The following is a 26,519-nucleotide window of genomic DNA, read 5'->3' as shown; positions in this document are numbered from 1 at the left end:
AACTAAAACGGGGTGATGAGATAGATAGTGCCTCAGTTGGGGGTGCTCAGGGAGGTCTCTCTGAGGAAGTGTTCTTGGGCTGAGACCTGAATGGGCAGGAGCCGGCCCTGGGAAAATCTGGGGGAACAAGGTCCCAGGTGGAGGGAACTGGAAGAGCCAGGAGCCTGAACTGGGAATGAATTTGGTGTAAGCTCCCGAGGGGCGGGATTTTTGTCGTTTTTGTTCACTGATACCTGATGATGTACATAGCACTGCCTAGGAAGGAGTTGGAGTGCAATCAGAATTTGTTGTATGGGACCTATCTCCCCAGCAAGTAGTAATAAACCCTTGTTCATATATCTGTTTATTTATCGTTTGTCTCCTCCGTGGACTGTCAACCCCCCCGGGGTGTGGGGTAAGGGCCTTGCCTGCCTTGTTCATTGCTGACTCCTGAGTACAGTCCCTGACTTTGTGGGCATTAGTATGCCTTTGTGGAATGAATGAACAAGCTTTCATTGAGTGCTTGCTCTGTTGCAGACACTGAGTTTGGTGCTGGGGACTCAGGGGTGAGCAGGGTGGACAAAGTCCCTGTGTTTTTGTTGCTCACAATGTAGGAGAGACACACTGATTATGAACTGTGATAAGTGCCATGAAGGGAAAGAGCAGTGTGACAGGGAGATTATGAAGCGCAGGACCTTGCTAATTGAACTGGAATTCACTTGAATGAACATTTTATTTCCTGGGACCCAGCTTTCATCTCCTCTGGTTTCCCTTCGTCTTTCTGAGAGCTCCTTAGTTTCAAGAGGGAACACCCGTACCCAAGATCTGGTGTCACTGATCCCTGGGTTGGCCTCACAAGGCAACTGCCAGGTCAGAGAGAAACTCCTGAGTGGCAGGCGAGGCTGCAGAGAAGGCCCAGCTCTTCCTGGTTTCTGGAGCCATTTGGGCTTCAGCACGCGGTGCCCACTTTCCTGGCAGGTGCTGCTGTGCTGAGCTGTGACTGAGTAGCACCTGAAAGATTCAGGAAACACTTGTGAGAGAAATGGGCTTCCTTCTTTGTAACAAGTAGATTTCTTCCATCCTGTTAGTACTCAGGCCAAGAGGCTTAAATCAAGGTTAAATCTTAGAGGTTTGAACAAACACCCTAATTACTGCAAAGGTGCAAGTTTCATTGAGTGCCATTACATTGGGTAGTAGAGGACACTTGGGATTCTTTTAAACGGAAAATTGGGGAAAGAAAAAGAAAGTGCAGGTCATCTTTTGCCAGAAGTAAAATAAAGCTGCCGTGTTAAATGAGCTCTTTGTGTGATGCTAGGTTTTCGGAGCTCGTGTGTGTGTGTGTGTGTGTGTGTGTGTGTGTGTGTGTGTGTGTGTCTTTGGGATGACTGTCCAGCAGCACAGGTGCTAGTGCAGAAAGCTCTGTCACCTGACACTTTTTCTGCTCTCTTCTGGAATTTCTTCCTGACTGCGCTCACCAGGTGGGATCCCCGACGTCTATCTTTTCTCATTTGCACAGGCTGGAGCGTTTCCGCCTTCCCTTTTAGTGATCCTTCTAAGGGAGAGGAGGCAGGGCGAGGGTTTCTGTAGTGACAGCCAAAGAGAAGGCCTGGAAAAGAAAGGTTATTCAGCTCAACAGTAGGACTCAGTGAAGGGCAAGGCCATCTCACTTTTCTAAGGGTCTGGAATTTGGGGACAGCGTTCACCTTTTGTCCGTTAGCTGCTGGAGTGGGAAGATGGGTGGCGTGGATACCAGTCACAACAGCACCAGGCAGCCTCTGCTGGTTTTTCTAGGTTAAATGTTAGTGTTAAAACGAATCTGCATTAAGATGTACTTCATAGGGCTTCCCTGGTGGCGCAGTGGATAAGAATCCGCCTGCCAGTGCAGGGGGCACAGGTTCGATCCCTGGTCTGCGAAGATCCCACATGCCGCGGAGCAACTAAGCCCGTGAGCCACAACTACTGAGCCTGCACTCTAGAGCCTGGGAGCCACAACTACTGAGCCCACGTGCTGCAAGTACTGAAGCCCACGCGCCTAGAGCCCATGCTCCGCAACAAGAGAAGCCACTGCAATGGGAAGCCCGTGCACCGTGACAAAGAGTAGCCCCGGCTCTCCACAACTAGAGAAAACCAGCATGCAGCAACAAAGACCCAACACAGCGATAAATAAATAAATAAATAAATAAAATAATAATAATAATAAAAAAATGTACTTCATAGCGTTAGCCTGGAATTAAGGGTACTGTTGCCTCCCTAAAAAGAAAATAGAAGCAAAACTTTATAAAAGAAACCACGCAACAGAAGAAACCAGTTAACATACTGTGTAAGATGGTGACGGCGGATGTCAGATCCGATTGTGTGTGTTGTTGCGACAGAAATTTGCCTCTTCGTGAAGATTCTATGTGTGGAACCATAGTGTCCACTTTGAGTCAGTGTTTGATATTGACGAAAAAGACAGTGAAACTGAGAAGTCATGTCATTAACAGACAGCTTTTGGTGGGTAGCTTCCTCTGCTCACTCTTAGTTCTGTTGAGATAGATTGTGTCTGAATCATTAGGAACTCGAAAGTGGTTACTACTTTGGATTAACATGACTTCCAGAAATGAATGCGAATGTGACAGACAGAAGTGAAATTCAAATTTTTATCTTTCTTCTGGTTAACGCTTTAAAAAAAATTTCCAAAAACGGAACAAGAACTAAGCCTTTTGGTTAGACATTCTCAGGCTGTTCACGCAGCTTCATGCCAAGCTGTTTCTAATTCTCCTTTTTGAGAGTGCCCAGTATAACGCTGCACAGAGTGAAGGTAAAATTCTTGCCCCAAATGCCTTTCAACATGAATGATTACTGTAATTTAAAAAATTGTGAAAGTAATATACGTCCATTGTGGGAAATTTGGGAAACATGAGATACTAATTTCCATGATCCCATTACCTAGAAACAAACACTTTACTTTTTTGGTTCATACTGTCCAATCAAACATTATTTTTCTAATATTATTATTATTTTTTAATAAATTTATTTATTTTTGGCTGCGTTGGGTCTTCATTGCTGTGTGCAGGCTTCTCATTGCGGTGGCTTCTCTTGTTGCGGAGCACGGGCTCTAGGCACACGGACTTCAGTAGCTGTGGCTCGGAGGCTCTAGGGCACAGGCTCAGTAGTTGTGGCACACGGGTTTATTTGCTCTGCAGCATCTGGGATCTTCCCAGACCAGGGATTGAACCTGTGCCCCCTGCACTGGCAGGCGGATTCTTAACCACTGCGCCACGAGGGAATCCCTCTAATAATATTTTAAAATGTACATACATAGGTATTTTTAGATAATTGGAGCCACACTGATAATATCTTTAGTCTTTTTTCACACACAAATCATCCATGACTAATTTCCTCATTTTATTAAATATTGTTTTACAATTTTTTATGGTTTTAAGCTTTATATGGTAAGATTTTTTTGTTTTAATAAATTTATTTATTTTTGGCTGCGTTGGGTCTTTGTTGCTGCGTGCAGGCTTTCTCTAGTTGTGGTGAGCTACTCTTCGTTGCGGTGTGTGGGCTTCTTATCGCGGTGGCTTCTCTTGTTGCAGAGCACGGGCTCTAGGTGCGCGGGCTTCAGTAGTTGCGGCACAGGGGCTCAGTAGTTGTGGCTCGTGGGCTCTAGAGTGCAGGCTCAGTAGTTGTGGCACATGGGTTTAGTTACTCAGCTGCATGTGGGATCTTGCCGGACCAGGGCTCAAACCCGTGTCCCCTGAATTGGCAGGAGGACTGTTAACCACTGCACCACCAGGGAAGTCCTGATAAGATGTTAAGTAAAGGGGAGAGTATATGGGAACAGTGAACTCCTGTGGACCCATATTATAAACCAATGGCGGGACTTCCCTGGGGGTCCAGTGGTTAGGGCTCGGCGCTTTCACTGCCGGGTCCGGGTTTGATCCCTGGTTGGGGAACTAAGATCTCAAAAGCCGTGTGGTCCAAAAAAGCCCCCCAAAAACCCCACCCATCAGACAAGATCATTTTGAAGCAAATCCCAGATGTCTAATTTCACTCATAAATATTTCAGTAAGTATCTCTAAAAGGTAAGGACCCTAAAAAAATCATAACCACAATATCATTATCATACCTAAACATTTTAATAATAATTTCTTAATATAATCAAATACCTCATCATTTAAAACAATTTTTAATAAGTGCATAGTAATCAGTTATATTACTGAACCATAATTTTTATCCAGCTTTATTGATGTGTATCATAAACTTCACCCATTTCAAGTGTACAATTCGTCGGTTTTTAGAAAGTTTTCTGAGTAGCACGTCCATTGCCACAATCCAGTTTTAGACCGTCACGTCATCCCAATAAGGTCCCTTATGCTCATTTACAGGTCACCCCCCTCCCTACCCCAGGACCCAGGCAATCACTAACCTACTTTCTGCCTCTAGGTCACACAATATGTGGTCTTCTGTGTCTTTCACTTACATCATGTTTCTGAACATCCTCTGTGATGTTGATGTGTCAGTTTGTTCCTTTTCTCCGCTGAGTAGTGTTCCACAGTGTGGATATAGACTGTGATTTCTTTTTTTTTTTTTTTTTTTTTTTTGGTGGTACGCAGGCCTCTCACTGTTGTGGCCTCTCCCGTTGCGGAGCACAGGCTCCAGATGCTCAGGCTCAGCGGCCATGGCTCACGGGCCCAGCCGCTCCGCGGCATGTGGGATCTTCCCAGACCGGGGCACGAACCCGTGTCCCCTGCATCAGCAGGCGGACTCTCAACCACTGCGCCACCACGGAAGCCCTAGACTGTGATTTCTTTAACCAGTTTTCCACTGTTAACCATTTTTTCTCTATCTCTGAGGTTGATGCTCTTTGAGATAAATTTTTGTCAGTATCCATAGTTTGTTCCTTTAGGTTGAATTTCTTCATGGGATATTTCTGGGCCAGAGGATATTTTTCAGGCTTTTTTTTTTGGTAACAGTTGCCAAATCGCTTTCCAGAAAAGATGTGTCAGTTTATCCTCCTATTCAGTAGTATACGAGGATGTGCTTCCCCCCCAAACCCTTGACTATCATATTTTATTTATAAACTCGAATTTATTTTTAAATTGTAGAAAATTCAAAGCAAAATTTTCGTCTTTTTCTCAGCTGAACCAGAACGTAAGTTCTTTCCAAAGGAAATTTGTGGGTGAGGTGAAGAGGTGTGAAGAACTGGAGCGAATATTGGGTGAGTTTAGTTTAATAACTTGAATCATTATCGTTATATAAGTAAACCTTGTTCACTTTAGGAAAATGAGAAAATCTAGACACGTAGAAAGGAAAAAGGAAGTCGTCCATATTCTCACCATTCCTGTATTCACTATTATGTAGGTTTATGCATTTTTTTACTATTCATCTATAAAAGTAAGGATTTACGTACATAATGGTCAGGTTATTTTGTTATTAGCTTTGTTTCTCGTTTGATGGTACTTTAACATCTTTTCATGTCAATAAACAGATTGACTCATCATTGTTTATAATGGCTGCATAGTATTTTATGGTATTAATGTGCTATAATTTATTTAGCCAATCCCTTGTAATTTATTATAACTTAAAAACATTGTGTACATGTTAATATATTACTTAAAATTATATCAGAGAACAGGGGAGGAAGGAAATGGCAGATAGATTGGTTGATAATTTCCTTTTTTTCAGGGCTTCCTTTGCAGAGATCAGTGTTCTCTGACTGTTAACCATTAAAACTCAGCCGTAAAACCTTTAACGTCTTAGCCTAAAATAAAATATTCTTTATCAATTCAAACCTTGAAATTCTGACTGAAGTAGAGAGAGGGGAACGATGCCAGTAATTGTCTAAAGTACCAAATTTGTTTTTAGAGGGATGAACAGAAAAACCTGGGAGTGAGAGTGTTGAGGAGGGGAGAGAAGATGACTTTTGGAATGATTTCTAATGGCAGTTAATTATTGTGGGTTTTATATTTTTTAATTGGGGATTTTTAAGATCGAAAGAAACCTGTTAGTCATCTGAAGTCTAGTCCTCTGCATATTGTTTGAGGCCCCAGTTATTTGTGTGGATCATGTAGGGTAAGGTGATACCACATCCCCATCCTTGCCATATATATATGTCATTGGACAGGTCGTATATTTGGAATGAGTTTTCAAAGGCGGGACAGGAGGGACAACACATTAGACGTGTCCAGGACTTCCTGTAGCTTAGACTGTTTCAGAAAGAATGCAGACTTAAAAAGAAAATGAACTCTCAGGTAAATTTAGGTATAAGAAATAGGCTAAAAAATTTACATCCATTTCCAGAAAGCTCTTAAACCCAGTGCTTCCTTTGCTATCTTATGGGTAAGACATCATCGCTTTTCTTCCTCCCTCCTCCCTTCCTCCTTCCCTTTCTCTCTCTCCCTTCCTTCCTTCCTTTCTTTCTTTCTCTCTCTCTCTTTTTCTTTCTCTCTTTCTTCCTTCCTTCCTTCCTTCCTTCCTTCCTTCCTTCCTTTCTCTTTTTCTTTCTCTCTCTCTCTCTTTCTAATAAAATAACTAGTTAACACTTCTCCAAAATATTATATCTGGTAATGACTTTACCAGGTATTATGACTTTTATCCTAAGGAAAAGAACGCTTCATGGAATTGAAAATGTAAGCTAAAGAAATTAAGTTTTTTTTGGCTGGTTCATTATTAGTTTCATGAATCTAGTTTTTAATGTAAGTAGAGAAGGCAGTGTACGTTGCTCTAAGTTAAAACATCACAGCTAACTGGGGACTCAGGAGAACCTGACTTTCTGCCCTGTGGTCTCCTCCTTATAGAGGAGACTGATAGAGGATGTGTTTTTCCTGATGGATGTGTATCTCCTCCTAATGGCGTCTGCAGGGAGGTTGCCCTGACGGCTCTGGTGGGGACGATTATAGGTCCATCATTGGATTATTCCTGCACTTCCAAGTGTGTCCTTAACCTTCTGCTTCCTTTACAGAAGGAGAGGCAGAGGCAGCTGTGACTCCAAAGTTTTTAACTAGAGTTTTAGAAATGAAGGATGTGAGGAATTTCAGAAAATGTGTATCCAGGTTACTATTTGTTTTGTCACTGCACGCTGGTCTCTCTAGGCAGAATTATTTTGCACATCTTTGGAAACAAGGCTGCAAAAGGCATCCTGTCGGTCAGTTGGGACAGGCAAGATTTTATGCATTTAGACGTTAGTTTTTAGACGACCTGGGAAAGGTTGGGATGTAACATGTTCTCACTGAAATGTCCTGTAGTAAGTTTTTGAGTCTAATTTGTTTAACTTTTATTTCCACAGCATATTTGGTGCAGGAAATTAATAGAGCTGATATTCCCCTCCCTGAGGGAGAGACCAGTCCTCCTGCACCACCTCTTAAACAAGTGATCGAAATGCAGGTAACTAGTTTCTGAAGAAGCGGTTTTAGGTCACTAACCTCAGAGACTGTTTATTCACTTACTTTATATTGTCTAGTGCTTTTCTGCCTTTCTTCTCAAAACCGTGGAATGAAAAGCAGAAGACCGTATTATGGTTAATTCTCAGTGACAGGTTATCTTCGATAAATTTTAAATGGAATTCGGTTTTCTTTTAAAATGTAAGACAGGGCTTCCCTGGTGGTGCAGTGGTTAAGAATCCGCCTGCCAATGCAGGGGACACAGGTTCAAGCCCTGGTCTGGGAAGATCCCACATGCTGTGGAGCAACTAAGCCCTGCGCCACTACTGAGCCTGTGCTGTAGAGCCCGTGTGCCACAACTACTGAGCCTGTGCTCTAGAGCCCCCGAGCCACAGCTACTGAAGCCTGTGCGCCTAGGGCTTGTGCTCCACAATGAGAGAAGCCACCGCAGTGAGAAGCCTGCGCACTGCAACGAAGAGTAGCCCCCACTCGCTGCAACTAGAGAAAGCCTGCACGCAGCAACGAAGACCCAACGCAGCCAAAAATAAAAATAAATAAGTTAAAAAATAAAAGCATATATTAGAAGAACATAACATGTGAGACAGGTGGTATTGAACAGAGGCTAACAAGAATTAGGTTGTGAGATCTGGGCTCATATGATGTGACTTCTGGGCCTGTGCAGGCCTTAGCATGCCTCTCCTACTGGAAGTCATCGAGGCTTCAGGCCTGTGCCCTTCACATTCTCCCCAGTTCACCCTGACCCTTCCCCCTCTAATTTTCAGAAGCTCGTGTGAAGGTGCTAGGTGGTTCCCCATGGGCAGCAAATGAGATTCCCTCTTCTGGAGTCCCCCCACTGTGAGAGCACTGGCTTGTGCATTAGCATCCCCCCCCCCCCCCCCCCCCGCCACCGCCATGAATTATCTCTTGAGGTTTTGGTCTAATCATCTGATAATTCATCACACTGGGAAATAGACTAGAGCCCTTTACAGCTCTTCTAAAACAATTAGTACTGTGTAATTAGGACCATTCCATTGCTGGCTGCTCTGTTTTTCTGGGAGGATGTCATTTAACAGTTGGTATATGAATGGACTCTGGAGAGGACTGTACAGTCAGATGAGAGCAGTCATCTGGCTTGGCCTGTTTGGTGTGTCGCTTTTGATGTAATTACAAATATAGTGATTACTGGCTGCTTATCATTTTTATAAGGCAGAACACAAGTATTGAATGTAGCAGATCAGGTGATTTGTTTGAATACCGTTTTACTGAGTCAGTGGGTTGTTTTACAGATTTCTGCTTCTATTGTTTTAATACTTAAGGATTGTTAAGGATGCTTGGTATATAACTAATTGTTAAAGAAGGTTCGTTCTCAAGTATTTTTATGCTTAATTAATTGTGTTAAGTGCAGCTGCATAGAAACTCTTAAGCTAGAGACCAGGAATAATATGTTTGGGAAAGATTATCTAAAATTTTTCTGTGTTGCAAATAAAAGGAAATGTAGTCTTGAAAAAGGAAAACTCTTTGGTGTATTGGTAATGGATAAGCCGATGAAGGGAAACCGGAAGAAATGACAGGACCTGAGACTAGAGATTGGGTCCAGCCGTAGGGCACTCATAGTCATCCCAGCATCTGCGTGCTCGCCGTCACAGGTACCTGAATTAATATGAAGCAGCAAATGATGGACTTTAAAAACCTGTGCATGTTTTCGTATCCCTATCAAACTCTCATACATTATGGCTTTTTAAAACCTCTGCTAGTTCTGGGGTACTGTGAAGAGAGTATTAGAACCAGACTTGGAAGTAACCCTGCTGCCGTTTCATTTCAGGAGCAGTTGCAGAAGCTGGAGGCTGAGCTGAGGGAGGTCACGAAGAACAAGGAGAGGCTGAGGAAGAACCTCCTGGAGCTGACTGAGTACACCCACGTGCTGCGAGTGACCAAGGCCTTCGTCAGGCGCGATGCGCAGGTGCTGGAATGCTCGGGAGGAAGTGCATTTCTTTCTTTCTTTCTTTCTTTGTTTTGGTTGCGCCACGCGGCATGCAGGATCTTAGTTCCCCTGACCAGGGATTGAACCTGTGCCCCCTGTAGTGGAAGCACGGAGTCTTAACCACTGGGCCACCAGGGAAGTCCCAGAAGTATATTTCTTTTATAAAATTCTCGTTCCCATAAAGTTTCAGGTTTTGTTATCAACTCCTGTAGAGGTGTTGCTTTTTAAAAGAGATAGAGGGACTTCCTCATTGGAAGAGATACTCCTTACTCAACAAGGAGTAGCCCCCGCCCGCCACAACTAGAGAAAGCCCGCGCACAGCAACGAAGACCCAACACAGCTAAAAATTAAAAAAAAAAAAAAAAAAGAGATACACTTAAAAAAAATGAGATACATTTTGACCTTAGCTTTATCTTTCAGGTGGATTATATGACATTAAAAGAAGCTTTAAGCCTCTCCTTTGTTGGTTGGTTTTAACCATAACTACTTCCTATTCATGAAATGCTTTAGTTTGCAGTTGAAAAAAATTGAACAGTGGAAGTCGAACTCTAAAATTTAGTTTTTTTTTTTTTTCTTCTGAAATTGCTGAGAGTAATGGAAGTAAAAAAAAAATCTGTATGGGAATAAAGAACAGCCTATGCAGTAGTACAGTACTCAGCTGAGTATCCGAGAGGGGAGAAGTATGTCCCTTGTGAACTTTGTTTCACTTCCTGTAGCGGTGACCTCTGATACAGTTACTCTGTCTTGGATTAAGTCAATGACATAAGTTATAACTATATTTTTAAGTAAATGTCTTCAACTAGCTTACAAATAAGGGACAGGGAAGTTATACTCTTTATCTATCAGAGCTGAGTTACATGTCTGAGTTACCTTGGGGCCTTGGCATCCAGATCTGAGTTCCCATATGCCCTGCAAACTTGTTTGGAAACATGACTTGAGAATTAAAGTGTCACTTTCAGTGAGACACACTTGGTTTCATATCTCTTTGTAGTTTGAGCCCACTTACGAAGAATTCCCTCCCTTGGAGAACGATTCTTTGTTGGACTATAGCTGTATGCAGAGGCTGGGAGCAAAACTAGGGTAAGTGACAACTGGTGGGTCCTTCTTGTCAGTGGGAGACAAGCTCTGCTGAGTGGAAGGACGACCACCATCTGAAAGCCTGTGATGGAATGACAGAAAGTGAATATTTGTTTAAGAAAACACTGTACTCCTGTATTTGTTGATTTGAATCACTCACTCAGCTGTATTGACTTTTTAGCTAAATACGATGGGAATTTCTTCTTTTGGTACAATGAGGTGGAAAGAAGGAACTTATGCCAGTTATGCCATATTCTTCGTTGCCCCATAGCCTAAAATAATTGGTCATTGAAGCGTCAAGTCCTGTTTTGTTTGGTGGCAACATAGGGGCTCAACTGAGTTGGTTAATTTATTAATCGTATTTTAAGGGTCTCTTTCTACTGTTCACTCTCTCTGTTTACTTGAACTAATGGTAACTTGTTTCCTCATGTGATTTGTGATTTCTTTTTATTATCAACTGTTCCTCTATTCCTTATGTGTAGGAATTCAGTGATGTTTAGTTTGAGGCTGTATTCTTTCAGAGAGAACTTATTTTTACGGATGTCAGGTACTTGGGAGCACTCTACCTACCTGGAGTCATCTTACGTTAATTTCTCAGCTTGAGTTTCTTTGTTTTTCTGTTTGTTTTCTCTCTGCCTGACTCTTCCGCTTCTCTCCAAAACCAAAGCCGAAATAAACAAGTTTGCTCGTAGGCTCCTTTGCAAGGTGGATTTTTTTCTAGTCCACCTATTCACTTAAGGTGTAGCCCTTTGTTGGGGGGCAAGAGTCCCAACTTTGGGGAGGTTGGGGATTCAGTTCCATCTCTTCACCTGATATCGACCCAGTGCCCGTCTCCTGTCTCCCTTGCTGGCATTGAAACCCAAGGCCTTAAGATACTGGGTCACATCAGATGAATGGATAAAGAAGATGTGGCACATCCATACAATGGAATATTACTCAGCCATAAAAAGAAACGAAATTGAGTTATTAGTAATGAGGTGGATGGACCTAGAGTCTGTCATACAGAGTGAAGTAAGTCAGAAAGAGAAAGACAAATACTGTATGCTGACACATACATATGGAATTTAAGAAAAAAAAATGTCATGAAGAACATAGGGGTAAGACAGGAATAAAGACACAGACCTACTAGAGAATGGACTTGAAGATATGGTGGGGGGGAAGGGTAAGCTGTGACAAAGCAAAAGAGCGGCATGGACATATATACACTACCAAACGTAAGGTAGATAGCTAGTGGGAAGCAGCCGCATAGCACAGGGAGATCAGCTCGGTGCTTTGTGACCGCCTGGAGGGGTGGGATAGGGAGGGTGGGAGGGAGACGCAAAAGGGAGGGGGTATGGGAACATATGTATATATATAACTGATTAAATTTGTTATAAAGCAGAAAAAAAAAAGAAATAGTCATGCCCTGTTTATATCCATACTTAAGTACTCAAAATGCATTTCAATTTCAGCTTTTTTTTTCACCTTTTGCAAAGTAGGAGGAGCTTCATCTGGGTATGATTGTATTTTAATGTATTGATTATTGTTAATGAATCCTGCTTCATTTCACATATACCTGGGTATGATATTTGTTAAAAGTGGGTTTATATTGGGCCATAAGAACAGGAAGTTTAGATTGTTAAAAAAAAAAAAGATACTGGGTCAGTATAATACATGAGGGCACAGCTACGAGGTCCTGTTTTATTTTTGGATTCCAAGAATTTCTCGAAATTATGAGCTCAGGTCTACACTGAGGAGGATGTTTCAAAACTATTTTATGCAGCATTTCAGAGATTGTGCAGTCGGAGGGCTTTGGGGATATCGCCAGCACTTCGGCAGCTGTGAAGGGCTTCGCCGCCCTCTTCATGCGGTTCGGTAATCCTCACTGCACTTACTGGACCACAGCCTTTGGTGTCTCACAGATTTGTGTCTGGCCTCATTAACCAAGGGAAAGCTGAAGCATTCGGGAGAACGCTGTGGCGAGCCTGCAAAGGGCACAGCATCGTGACGCACGCAGAGCTGGAGGGGCCCCTGGAAGACCCTGAAACGGTGAGTGGGCCCCCCCTCCCCGTTTAGCAGCGGTGGACTTGTGCCCAAGCTGGAGGCACAGTGCAGAGCGGAGCACTTCAGTGAGCTGTCCACCACCTGCCTTGCCATCCTTGGATGCGTTTGGGGGGTAGTTCTTAACATGGAGGACTCTCTCCCGCGCTGCCATAGTATGCCTGGGACGTTGACGGGGATACGTTGCCACCCTCCCAGCCTCAGATCCTGTTTGGGTTTCACCAGCCGTCCCAACACTGTCTGTTTTTTTTGGGGGGGGGCATTTATTTATTCATTTATTTATTTGCGGCCGCGCAGCACGCAGGATCCTAGTTCTCCCACCAGGAATGGAACCCGGGCCCCCTGCAGTGGAAGCTCGGCGTCCCAACCACCGGACCGCCAGGGAATTCCGACAATACTGTCTTTTATAGCAAAGGATCTAGTTTAGAATCAGGCTTTGGACTTAATTGTCATGTCTCTTTGGTCTCCTTCATTCTGGGATAATTTCTCAGTCTTACCTTGACCTTTGTGACCTGGACATTTAAAAATTATTACAGACCAGTGGTTTTTATTTTGGTAGAATGCCCGTCTGTTTGGGTTTGTCTGATGTTTTCTCATGATTAGATTCAAGTTCTGTGTCTTGGGCAGGAAGTGATGCTGCTTCCCATCAGGGGTGCACAGTTCCTTTGTCTCGTTACTAGTGCTGTTCCCTTGGATCACTTGTTCAAGGTAGTGACTCCTAAGCTTCTCCACTGTGAATGTATTACTCCATTTCCTTTGTATTTAGTACATGTTTTGGGGGAAGTGCTTTGAAACTCTGTAAGTACTCAATTTCTCATCAGATTTTCAGTGCATTAAATTATTTCCTGTTTTATTCAATGAGTTATACTCTGTTACTGTAATTCTTTATTTTGATATTCACCTGCTCTAGATTTGGCCGTTGGAGGCCATGGAGCTGGCTTTTATTTTCTTTTTACATGTTCCCATCATTTTTTGAATGCTTCTTTGCTTTCCTGCATAACAAGATGTCCAGATTCATCTTGTAATTTCCCTCATGCAGCTCTGGAATCAGCCATTTCTCCAAGGAACCTGGTTCTCTTCAGTGGAGAATGGTAATTAGAAGCCAGGATGCGGTCTTTGGGTGTGCCCACAGGGACTGAGGTGTCGCTGTTCCCAGCTCTGTCAGTGGACAGCTCTAGGATGCACACACGCACACGGCTCACACACACTCACAGCTTTATTTCTGTACCTGTGTGTATACATGAAAACTGTGAGTTTACCTCCAATTCCAGTCCAACACCACAGGGTTCATTCTAAGTTTCTCTCTTTCTGTGTTTGTAACTCCTTTCTTCAGTGGTGGGAAACTTGGCTCCCATTATTGTTAATATACTTATTGATCCGTCCCCTTGTATGGGACCAGTCTGCCCACTGATTTCCCACCTCTGCTGCCCCGCTCTTCTCTCTGCGTAGAGCTCCGAGTTCCCCAGCCCCCAGCCCGGGTTGTCCCCTAGTGTGGACGGCAGGGCCTCCTCACTTTGCTTGGGCTCTGACTTTGCCCTGGGCCACTGTTGCCCTCCCCCTCCCCTCTCCAGGTCCATCCTCGAATGCACATCTAAGGCTTCAGGAATGAATTATTCAGGAGGGGAAGCCGGGTGGCCAAAGCCATCATTACCTTTTAAAATAGCTGTGATTTTTTTTTTTTAAAGACCTCATCATAAAAATAACTATTATAAATTGGTCTAAGTGAGGATGAACTGATCTAGTAAGGGTAGAAAAGGAACTTGGGATTCTCAGTTTTGAGAAAAGCGTTCGTGTTTTCTTTCCTAGATTTGCCTCAGGATTTTGGGCTATAAGATTAATAGTTTTGACACCTAAAGGAGTTTGGCTGTGAAATAATTTTCATAAGGTTCAGCCTAAGTAAACCACACACGTTGGAAAATCTAATCAGTCAAGCTGTTCGTTAACCACACACCTGTAATATTTTTTGTGGCTCCTGAAACTGCCAGTAGCAACATGTTGGTTATCCTTCACCTGCGACCATTACGACCTCTCTATGTAAAGGTGAAGATTAAAACTGTTCTGAAGTAGCATTTACATGTTCTTTGAGTTTTTTCTTTAATTAAAAGAACATATCCATCATTCTCACGCAGAGCATTTACTCTGTAAAAAAATTTTTTTTCTATACAATGTCTAAGCTCTTTTGTGCTGAGTTTTTACCACATTTGTTAAAGGGCATTAAATGTCTGAAGAAATATGGAGACATGGTTAGAGATGTATATATTTTTTAAAAAAATTCTTTACTTTTTCTTCACTTCTAATTTTTTTGTTGAAGTATAATTGGCAGATACGTATCTCTTGAAACTACAACTCCTCCCCCCACCATGATTACAAAGGAAATGCGTGCTTGTTATCAGAAAATTGGGAACAATATAGAAAACATGAAGAAAATCAGTCACCTGTAATCCTCCTGCTCAGAGAGAGTCGCTATTTATGTTTCATTGTGCATTCTGTTAGTCCTTGTTCTGGGGAGGATATGAGATTTGATTTGGTAACTTTTACTCAGGTTCTAGGATTTATTTATAGTGTCATGTTTAATACCTTTTGGGTCAACCCCTTAAAGTCCTTACAAACCCCAGAGCATATTTCTAGCCATTTTCTCCTTTGTCAGTATCATTTCTAGATGCTGACTAGTCTCTCTGTCAAAGCTGGACTCAGGCAGTTTCATGTGGTTTTATGATTTGTATTTTTTATGTTGCATACATCTGTGTTCCATATTATGTCTTAGGTGGTTGTGTTCCCTGACACAGTACTATTTATAAAATTGTTAAGGAATCTTCAAAATCAAATTCATTATAAATACCATTTCTTTCTTCCCCCTGGGTATTTTCTTTCTTTTTTTTTTTAAACACTTTTTAGACATGAATATCCTAGTTTATTAGGTAAGAATTTCACAAACATTACTTTTTTTTTTTAATTTTATTTTTGGCTGCGTTGGGTCTTCGTTACTGTGCACGGGCTTTCTCTAGTTGCGGCGAGCAGGGGCTACTCTCCATTGGCAGTGCGCGGGTTCCTCATTGCGGTGGCTTCTCTTGTTGTGGAGCATGGGCTCTAGGCACGCAGGCTTCATAGTTGTGGCACATGGGCTCAGTAGTTGTGGCTCGCAGGCTCTAGAGCGTGGGCTTAGTAGTTGTGGTGCACGGGCTTAGTTGCTCCGCGACATGTGGGATCTTCCCAGACCAGGGCTCGAACCCGTGTCCCCTGCATTGGCAGGCGGATTCTTAACCACTGCGCCACCAGGGAAGTCCCAGTCCTTTTTACTTTGATGTCCAAATTGTCCCTGATTTGGCCACTGGGAGTCCCTTCGTGTGTGCTCCTCTGGCCTTTGGCACGTCTGCAGCATTCACTGAGCAATTCCTTACTTTCTGGCACCACAGGATGGTACCTGCCTCTGTCTGGAGTCAGCCATTCCTTCAAGGACTGCTGGTTCCTTTTAGTAGGGGATGGAGTTTAGAAACAAGGATCTGGTGTTTGAGTTCTCATCATGTACTGGAGTGTCGTTGCTTCTGGGCCCTTTCAGCAGTCAAAACATGGACACACACACACACACACACACACAGAGCTCTATCCGCTTCTGCAGCTACCTGTGCACATTCATTATAACACCGTTTGCTCGGACTCTAACCTGCGATCCTGACATCTCTTTCTCGGTGTTTTCACTCTCTTCTGACGGCGACAAAGATGGCCTTCCTCATCCTCAGTGCGGTTCATGAACCGTGCGATTCGCTTCCTTATTCCCCGTAACCAGCCTCCCAGACACCTCAGCCGACTCCTCCCTGGCCTCCCCTTCCCGGCTGCCCTGCGTCCCTGCCTTCGGGACCCAAGTGCCTCTGCTCTGCCTGAAGCTCCCCAACCTGTTCCCCATCCCCTCCACCCCAGAGCTCAATTCTTGGATTGCTTCTCTCCTCTGTGCCCTTAGGGATCCCATGTAACTTCATGGCTTTAAATACCATCCCTCGAATGTATACATCTGGCTTGGACCTCTCCCCTGAATACCAGACTTCTATTTAACTGGCTCCTCCCTACCTTTGAAGTTTCTGGAAGACATTTCCATGTGACACCTAGAACTGAACTCCCGATCTGCCCCCCCAGACCTGCCCGTCCAGGCTGGCCTGTCTCAGTAAGTGCCAGCTCAGCTCTTCTCCGCCCAGCATCCAGAGTGATCCCTGTAAAACGAGTCAGAGCGTCTCCCCACCACACCCCCCGTCCCGCCTTAAAGCCCTCCCGTGGCTTCCTGTCTCACGGCGTCCCATCTTGTCACCCCTCTGGCCGTTCCTCTTCAGCCAGGCTGGCCTTCTCGCTTCCCCTCGTCTTGCCTCTGCACGAGCTTTCCCTCGGGCTCAGGAGGCTCTTCCCCAGGATCCACATGGCTCGCTCCCTCCCCCCCTGCACTCCTCTGGGCCCAGATGTCCCCTTCTCAGGGAGGCCTGCCCTCCATGCCCGATTCACAAGCTCAGCCCCCAGCCTCTCTCTCCCTGTCACCCCTCCCGGCTTTACTGTCTTTGTCGTCCTCGTGTCCATTTGGTGTATTATGTACTTTCCTGGTGTCTCCTGCTGCTAACTTGATATAAGCGTCCCTCCCCTCCCTTCCCTCCCAGGTCAGGGATTTTTATCTGTTTTGTTCACTGCTGTATTCCTAGCACTGGGAACCAGTGCCTGGCAAATTGGCCAAAAACCTATTCAGTTCTGTTTGTAGAATATTTGTGAATACAGTCAATTCTCATTATTTGTAGTAGTTAACATTGTACGGTCTCCGTGAGAACTGAGCCCTTGCTCCTAGGGGAAGCGCAGGGTTTGGTTCCTGTGAGTCTCTGGTCATGATGCTTTTGTCAGCCGATCAATACATAACCTTGTTTTATTTAAAGACACCTTATTTAATATATACTGTTGATTCATTAACATTGAACTCACTGCCAACCGCACCGTCACGCCTGTCTGAACAAAGCTTATGGGACACACGTAAGTGCACGTCACAGCCTTCCTGTGCTCGGAAACACTAGACAACTCTGAGGACCATTTTGAACAGTGAAATCAGCACAAAAAGCACAAAAGTGTGAAAAACTTGGTGCTAAATAGACCACAGAAAGGACACTTGTTTACAGTATGAGCTGAAATAAGAAGGCAGAGGGTCACCTTGTTTGACCTCAGCAGGAATATGCACATTGGGTGACTCAAAAGTTTTGTCGCTCTGCATGTCCGCAAATGAGTGAATAAATGCTTGAGTATTGATTTGGGGGTTATGAGTGATTTCTGGGGTGAATCTGCAATTATGGAATCCGCAGATAATGAGGATGGGCAGTGTTTAGTGTTTGTTGAATGAATGAATGAATGAATGAATGAACTAACTCTTTGACAGAGTGTGAGCTGCCAGAATTTGCAAAGTTCTAGACCGAGAAGTAACAGTTATCTTTCTTCTTTGCAGGGAGAAGTCATCAAATGGTATGTGTTCTTGATTTCCTTCTGGGGAGAGCAGATTGGCCACAAGGTTAAGAAGATATGTGACTGGTAAGAAAAAGAAACATTTTACTTCATTTACTTCTTTATCCTCAGTAACCTCTAGTTTTCTTGAAGTGTGTCTCTGAAGAGAAATACAGTGGTTGCCAAGGCTGCTGAGTTTTGTTACATGATTTCTTTGCTGTAATACCATGTTTTAAAACATGTAATTTGTCATCTCTCTCGCCAGTGTAATACTTAAAATAATTTAAAAGTAGACACCATGTTAAGAACATTCCCAGATTTGATTTTTTTCCCTTGGGAATGAAGGCTCAAGTTCAACTGGGGAAGGAATCCACTTTTAATATTTGGTGCCTTTCTGTTGCCTTTAGCTACGCGTAGGCTTATCCGTCCTCATGGAGCGTGCGGCTCATCCTTTCCCAGCCCTCTGCAGTTACCTTCTTTGCACCCTGGGGAAGGGGGCCTGGCAGATGGTGGAGAGGGTGGGCTCGGAGGGGCCTGCCTGCCAAATGAGATGGTACAAGTAAAAGGCTCCCGTACCACGTAAGCCTCCGGTAAACGTGGAGCAGTATCGCAGCAAGAATCGGTCTGTGACTTAGTCTTGTCACCAGTGGGAAAGCAAGCAAAACCACACGAAAACTCAAAAGAATGGCCTTTTGTTTTCTTATACTTGGGGAAATTTTAGCTGGCCTTGCTTCTTGCTGGGGTAAGTAAGGGTGGGGTTTGGTTATTTCCTTCAGATTCAATATTCACCAGAGTTTGGTACTCAGTCACTGGTGTTATGGAAAGTAACTTTAGGTGATACGTGGACTAGCCTATTCTTACTTTAATAGGTATATATTTATTTTTTATGTAGATTAGAAAAACGATAGCCAGCACACAAACCTGTGACTTCACAGATATCATTGCTTAGGATAAGGCTGGAGTAAGAATTTAATTTTAGTAGCCAGAGCTTAAAGAGGAACATAAAGCGTGGCATTAAAACACTGAGGCTGTAAAAAAAAACAAAAACAAAAACAACCCCCCCCCCCAAAAAACCCACAAAGGTAGCATGGGAGTCGCAGCAGCTGAGGGGGTGTGGCTGCAGCTGGGGGGCGTGGCTGCAACTGGGGGGGCGTGGCTCTGCCTCCCCTGCGTCCTGGTGTCACACGTGGCCCCAGAGGACGTTTACTGAAGCCGATGTCAGAGGCCATTGCTAGGCATCCAGAGCTTTCTCCTCCCCCGATTTTCTCTTTTTTGTAAAAAGGTAATTATTGTTGTATGTTCTTTGTCTTTGATTTATATTTTACACTTGTTTAATGATTTCCAGCCCAAGGGTGGTGGTGAATTTCAGAACGTTGGAGTTGGGAATGAGCTTTTGGGAATCATCGAGGGTAGGAATGGAATGTGGAGCCGAGACAGGGTTCACTAAATCTGTGGAATTCCGTAGAAAATTTGTTGAGTGTCCGTGTGCGAGACCTTACCATGGCTGGGTGCCTGTGCCTGCACCTTTTTCTCCCAGAGGGCTGCTTTTATTCTGGTTTGGGAGGAAATACGCCCAGGAGGTAGACTGAATTTAGCTCTAGTTTTTGACGTAGCTCCTTGCAGTTCTGACAGCCGCGGCACTGTGTCGAATCCTGTCTTCCAGTTACCACTGCCACGTTTACCCCTACCCGAATAGCGCCGAGGAGCGGAGGGAGATCCAGGAGGGCCTGAACACCCGGATTCAAGATCTGTACACTGTGAGTGGCGCAGAAACTTGCCTCCTTGTCCGAGGGTTTGTAAAACATTCACAAATACATTTACTTTCTTCTTTAATGTGGAAAATTTTGGTTGTGTACAAATCAAGGTGTTTTAGGGAGTTTGGAATGGCACCTCCCTCCTCTTCGTGGGAGTTTTATTTTAGCAGGCTTTTAGAAACCTAGATGGTTTCTACATGATGGGGCTTTAAAGAAGAGTCTGGTCATCTTTGATCTGTCAGAGTGTAGTTCTTGATCAGAGAGGACAAGCGAGCCCCATTTACAGTGCTGGCTGTAATTTTACCTGCACTATTTTCAGGCTGGGAGTGGGTAAGACCCAGGCCCCCAGCTCTCTGGACCCAGCCAGGCCATCATGCCGCCACAGGGACCACGACTTCTAACCATTTCCTGTGCCCTGGGGTCCTTTCTGGAAAGGCAGCTCCAGGGCCTGGAGGAGAAGGACTGAACTTCCTTAACTGTCCCCAGAGAGGCAGGTGCCTGGAATTCGCCCCCCCCCCCCATCACTGAGGAGAAAGTCCCTCAGAGGAGGTCAGGTGCCCAGTGGATACTCTGCTGAAAGCCCATGTTTGTCCTCACCCAGGTGCTTCACAAAACCGAGGATTATTTAAGGCAAGTGCTTTGTAAAGCCGCCGAGTCGGTCTACAGCCGCGTCATCCAGGTGAAGAAGATGAAAGCCATTTACCATATGCTGAACATGTGTAGCTTCGACGTGACCAACAAGTGCCTCATTGCCGAGGTCTGGTGTCCCGAGGCCGATCTACATGAGCTGCGCCTTGCTCTGGAGGAGGGCTCGGTGAGGCGGCCCTCCACTTCCTGCCAGCCCTTCCCCGCGGGAAATAAGATAGCGGAGGAGAGGACACCGTGTTCACTCTTCTGAACTGAAATTACGGAGAGTTGGTCCCTCGAGGCTCTGTGTGCACAGGCATTTTTTTTTTAATTGATGTATGGTTGATTTACAATGTTTCAGGTGTGCAGCAAAGTGATTTGCACAGGCATTTTAAATTTTCTCTTTTGAGTAAGGAATTCAGTCACATGGTTTAAAAGTCAAAAAAAAAATTAAAAAATATAAAAGACCCAGTGAAGTGGCTTCCTCCTATCCAGAGCCTCATATGTCCAGTTCCTCTGCTCAAAGACAACCCTTGTTTTACTTTTCTTATGTCTTTGAGTTTCTTAATCATAGATAAGCAGATAGGAATATATAAAGGGAGAGAATTCCCTTCCTTCACAGAAGATTGTGTGCTATTCATACTGTTCTTTTCTCATAAGAAAACTTCCCTGTTTTTAAATAGGTATTTAATGTCCTGCTGAGTGGATGTACCATGGCTTATTGAACTACGTCCCTGGTCATTTAGGTGGTTTCTAACTTTATGAATACCAGTGCAGTGACTAACACTTGACCTTTGCCGGTTCAGACATGCACAAACCTACCTCTGGGTAAATTCCCAGCATGGAATTGCTGGATCAGTTTTGGCAAATATTGCCAATTGTTGCATTTCTCTTATTTTGAGTGAGGTTGAATATCTTTTTGTATGTTTAAGAAGAGCCTTTGAATTTTCACCTTTTTGGTGAATGCTGTGTTCATATGCTTTGCCCATTTTCTACTGGGTTGTTGGTCTTTGTCTTATTAATTTCCTTGGCTTGTTGACTATGATACGAGAGCAGATATCCTCCCCAAGTTGTCACTTGTCTTTTGGTGTTTCTTTCTGTTTGTTTGCTTTGGTCGTGCAGAAGTTTTTTGTTAAATATAGTTGAACCCATCCATCTCTGCTATTACAGCCTCTGAACTGTGAATAATATCTTCTTTCCACTCCTGGGCTGTGGGGTCAGTCTCCCACGTTCCTGTGAGGGTTTTTTCTGTATCAAAACTTAGTTCTTGGAGAGGTAAAGTAGGAGGTTGGGACTGACATATACACACTACTATATATAAAATAGACAACCAACAAGGACCTACTGTATAGCACAGGGAACTCTACTTAATACTATGTAATAACCTATATGGGAAAGAATCTGAAAAAAAGTAGATGTATGTGTATAACTGAATCACTTTGCTGTACACCTGAAACTAACACAACATTGTAAATCAACTTGACTCCAATATAAAATAAAAAAACAAAAAAAAATCTTAGTTCTTTACTGGAAATAGCAGGTGTACAAACTTCAAGTGGCACTTAAGGAAACAAGTTTTTCTAGGAGATTTTGGTTAATCACCTTGTCTCATCACATAATTCTGTTACGGCACAGATGTAAAACACGTGGTGCTGAGAAAGAAGGAAATACATAAATTAGTTATTTTGGAGTATGGGACATCTATTTATATATTTTAAAGCTCTAGATGATTCTTATTTATTGAGGTACCATCGGTTTTGATAGTGGTTTAGCTCTTAAAAATGTTCAAGAGGAATTTAGAGACAGCTACAGTATTACCTCATAACACTGAAAAATAGGCAAGAATAAACCAAAATGTCAGTACGGCAAAATTTTGTTTTTTTCTTGTCCTACCTGTCCCCACCTGCTTCCCACCACTCAGCCGTGCTAGGTCCTTCCTTCTCCAAGACCACGTCCCCCAGCAGCCTTCCTCAGTTCCTCCTGTCACTTCTGCTGTACTTGAACCTCCAGGAGGGTGGTCAGTGCTTTCCCACGTGCTCAGGGGCCTTTCCATGGCAGCCAACTAAGATTTGTTGAAAGAGCCCTTGGGTGGTAATTTTTTCTTTCTCTGTCTCTTTTCTTTCATGTGAAAGAGAGAGAGCGGTGCCGCGATCCCCTCATTCATGAACACAATCCCAACAAAAGAGACACCCCCGACTCTCATCCGCACCAACAAATTCACCGAGGGGTTTCAGAACATCGTGGATGCCTACGGGGTTGGGAGTTACCGAGAAGTGAACCCAGGTTGGAAGCCTGAATTGGCCAGTCTTTGTGTTTTATACATTTTATACATCACTGCTGCTTTCTTTCCCTATAAGAATATAATAGATATTTGGAAAAGTAGGCCCACTATTACTGTTTTGTTATCTTATTTAGTATAAAGTGTTAATTTTAACCCATCAGCTCTCTCCTGAGAATTTGGGAGGTCAAGATCATTATACAGTATGTGGTCATGTTTGAATTAACTAGAATTTTCTGCCTTTGCTGTGAATCAGAAATCGCTTGCTTTTCCCGCAGCTCTCTTTACCATCATCACTTTCCCCTTTTTATTTGCCGTGATGTTTGGAGACCTTGGACATGGCTTTGTGATGTTCTTATTTGCCCTCCTGTTGGTGTTAAATGAAGATCATCCCAGACTAAGTCAGTCACAAGAGGTAAAAACATAAACACTCGGGCTCATTATATCTGTTTGGGCAGCATTAGTAGTGATTCTCTTCTGTTTAACTAGAAAAAGAGACATTTAAAGATGTTCAGTTTGGGGCGATAACCGTAACCCACCTGAGACATGGTTGGTGGGGGCGGGTGGGCCTTCATCCCTGTGTGACGGGGGTGTCTGTGCCGTGAGCTTGCTTTTGAGCAGCCCTGAGAGGAGCGGTTAAGAAGGTGCCCAAACTAAGTCGGTCACATCGGCTCGTTTTCCCAGTGGTCCTGTTTCGCTCCCCCCGCCTCGTTCCCCACAGATCATGCGGATGTTTTTCAACGGTCGCTACATCCTCCTGCTGATGGGGCTGTTCTCAGTGTACACGGGCCTCATCTACAACGACTGCTTTTCCAAGTCGGTCAACCTCTTTGGCTCCGGGTGGAACGTGTCTGCTATGTACAGCTCCAGTCACAGCCCAGCGGAGCAGAGGAAGATGATGCTTTGGAAGTGAGTGTCCTGCTGCCAGACAGTGTCTTAGGTGGAGGGGCGTTTCTCCGAGTCTCCTTCCCCCTTCGCAGGAGGCCCTCACCCTGCTTTTTGTTCCAGTGACAGCGTCATCAGGCACAGCAGGGTTTTGCAGTTGGATCCCAGTGTTCCCGGAGTGTTCCGAGGCCCTTATCCTTTTGGCATTGATCCCGTGAGTGTCCCCCCCTCCCCATTCTCTCGGCGTCCTCGGTACTGCCACCTAATTTTTTAATTAAAAATTCTTTAAATTTTTGGCCATGCCGCGCGGCTTGTGGGATCTTAGTTCCCTGACCAGGGATCGAACCTGCGCCCCCAGCAGTGGAAGTGCGGAGTCCTAACCACTGGACCTCCAGGGAATTCCCAGTGCCACCTCGCTTTAACTGTCGCAGCGGTTTCTCAGACTGTTCAGCACAGTTCAGGTGGTTGTACGCGGGGGGGTGGTACTCTGGGGGTTTCTGCCTGGACGCCAGAGGCTCACCGTGTGTTCTGAGTCAGGCTGCTGTACAGAAGAAGCTGACGGTCCGTTTGGGAAGCCAGGGTCAGTGCCCGAATACAGGACCACAGCGAGCTGGGGCTACGGTCTGTCCTACATCCTGACCTGCTTTACTCTAGTGAGAAGTGGCACTCCCGGAGCCACGTAATGTGCGCTGTTTCTTCGATTTCTTCTTTGTACAAGTGAATTGTGTTTTTACCCTTTGATGTAGAGAGAAATAGTACGGAATCTTAGAGTGGAAAGGGAGCTTAGGCTTATCACGGTGCTTATTGAGGTGGTTGTTTGAAAGGGAAAAAGTGTGGGAGAAGGAAAGTGAAGCCGTGGCGCCAGGGCCGGGGTTGCCCCTGTCCTGCCCCCAACACAGCTCAGCAGGCTGCTGCTTACGAGGCCCAGGCAGCATTTCCCTAGACCCAGGGGTCTTCACGAGGAATCTCAGCCTTAAAAGAAAAGCTTAGAAACTACCTCGAAATTGGTTTGGAGTCATGTGATACAGTAGTGAAAAAAACTCAGTGACAAAAGTCTAGCATTCCCTAATCTGAGCTCTCCGAGGTAGCCCTCTCCTAAATGTTCATTCTCATCTCTAAACATAATTGGTAAAATTTAATGTTGTTAACATAATTGGAAACTTGGAAAAAACCTGACCACAGTTTCCTTAAGGAACAGCACTTTTCTCCTAAGGCAGTTGAAGGAAGTTAAAGTTTTCTTTTTTGGTTTTGTTTTGTCTTTAGATTTGGAACTTGGCCACAAATCGCCTCACTTTTCTGAACTCTTTCAAAATGAAAATGTCTGTGATTTTAGGAATTATTCACATGACTTTTGGAGTCATTCTGGGAATATTTAACCACTTGTAAGTACAGATTATTTTATAACCAGTATTTATAAGCCAAGTTTTTGGTATTTCTTAAACTTTGCTTCTTGATGGTAGACTACATGGATCTTAAAGGCAGCCAGCATAGTGGTTTGTTGTATTAATATGATTCTGTTTTTTATTTATTTTTATTTTTATTTTAAAAAATTTTTGGCTGCGTTGGGTCTTTGCTGCTGCACGCGGGCTCTCTCTAGTTGCGGCGAGGGGGGGCTACTCTTCGTTGTGGTGTGTGGGCTTCTCATTGTGGTGGCCTCTCTCGTTGCGCAGCATGGGCTCTAGGCGGTGCGGGCTTCAGTAGTTGCAGCACGCAGGCTTCAGTAGTTGCGGCGCATGGGCTTAGTATGTGACTTGGGCTCTAGAGCACAGGCTCAGTAGTTGTGGCGCACGGGTTTAGCTGCTCCGTGACATGTGAGATCTTCCCGGACCAGGGCTTGAAGCCGTGTCCCCTGCATTGGCAGGTGGATTCTTAACCACTGAGCCACCAGGGAAGTCCTATGGTTCTGGGTTTGTTTGTTTTTTTTTAATTTATTTTATTTATTTATTTTTGGCTGTGTTGGGTCTTCGTTGCTGCACGCGGGCTTTCTCTAGTTGTGGCGAGTGGGGGCTACTCTTTGTTGCGGTGCGCGGGCTTCTCATTGCGGTGGCTTCTCTTGTTGCGGAGCACAGGCTCTAGGCACGTGGGCTTCAGTAGTTGTGGTATGTGGGCTCAGTAGTTGTGGCTTGTGGGCTCTAGAGCGCAGGCTCAGTAGTTGTGGTGCACGGGTTTAGCTGCTCCGTGACATGTGAGATCTTCCCGGACCAGGGTTTGAACCCATGTCCCCTGCATTGGCAGGCGGATTCTTAACCACTGCGCCACCAGGGAAGCCCCAATTCTGTTTTGATGATAAGGTTTTTGGCAGCTTCATTGATTCAGCAAATATTTGTTGAGCACATAGACGGTGCCCCGCACTGTTCTAGGCACCAGGGATTGAACAGTGAGGAGGACAGAAGGAAGTTTTCGCCCTCATGGAGTTTACGTTCAAGTGAGGGAGACGTGCAACATGTACATTCATGTTTATTTCCAGAGGGGATTTTTGCCATATCTTTTTTTCATTTTCTAAATCAGAAAACTTTTGTTTGCTTCTTAGAGCTGGTATATTCGGGGAAAGAAGTTATGTCTTTTTTCTCTAGCTGGATCTGACAGTGAAGCACTAGTCATCTCTACCGTCCTCACGTCTCTTTTCTTCGTGGTGACATCTGAATCGTAAGACAGATGATGTTACGCTGAGATAGACTTTGTCACAGAGAATTTAAGATTAATCTACTCTTTGCTTTTTCTCTTAGTCCAATGTTGTTCATGGGTTGATCGATTCCTTTTTTTTTTTTTTCCCTAGACATTTCAGGAAGAAGTTCAACATCTACCTGGTTTCCATCCCAGAACTTCTCTTCATGCTCTGCATCTTTGGCTACCTTATATTTATGATTGTCTATAAGTGGCTGGTTTATTCAGCAGAAACCTCCAGAGTCGCTCCTAGCATTCTGATTGAATTTATTAACATGTTTTTATTCCCGGCTAGTGACACAGGTGGTCTTTACCCAGGGCAGGTAAGCAGTTGTGTTTTCCACTGTGAAGAACTCAAAGGAAGTCCTCCTGATAGCCTTTTTGTTTTCATCAGTAGAATGATTAAAGGTGCTTTC

General features: G+C 44.3%; 1 protein-coding gene across 2 annotated transcripts in view; it reads left to right on the top strand.

Moving 5' to 3' along the window:
• Positions 1-26,519, top strand: part of ATP6V0A2 (ATPase H+ transporting V0 subunit a2) — a 35,524-nt gene that overhangs the window by 737 nt on the left and 8,268 nt on the right. Inside the window, exons 2-15 of one of the 2 annotated variants that reach the window (XM_081252918.1) lie at positions 5,104-5,182; positions 7,250-7,347; positions 9,166-9,303; positions 10,316-10,404; positions 12,303-12,429; positions 17,900-17,982; positions 19,559-19,652; positions 20,251-20,463; positions 22,409-22,559; positions 22,833-22,969; positions 23,276-23,463; positions 23,563-23,653; positions 24,703-24,821; positions 26,216-26,426. In XM_081252918.1, the coding sequence (XP_081109044.1) occupies positions 5,104-5,182; positions 7,250-7,347; positions 9,166-9,303; positions 10,316-10,404; positions 12,303-12,429; positions 17,900-17,982; positions 19,559-19,652; positions 20,251-20,463; positions 22,409-22,559; positions 22,833-22,969; positions 23,276-23,463; positions 23,563-23,653; positions 24,703-24,821; positions 26,216-26,426 (1,818 nt within the window). The remainder of the gene's footprint in view (positions 1-5,103; positions 5,183-7,249; positions 7,348-9,165; positions 9,304-10,315; positions 10,405-12,302; positions 12,430-17,899; positions 17,983-19,558; positions 19,653-20,250; positions 20,464-22,408; positions 22,560-22,832; positions 22,970-23,275; positions 23,464-23,562; positions 23,654-24,702; positions 24,822-26,215; positions 26,427-26,519) is intronic. The other variant, XM_081252919.1, reaches the window with a different exon arrangement.

Source organism: Mesoplodon bidens (genome assembly GCF_964165515.1).
Source record: "Mesoplodon bidens genome assembly, chromosome: 13".
Taxonomy (NCBI): domain Eukaryota; kingdom Metazoa; phylum Chordata; class Mammalia; order Artiodactyla; family Ziphiidae; genus Mesoplodon; species Mesoplodon bidens.
This window is presented reverse-complemented; position numbering and strand designations above follow the sequence as displayed.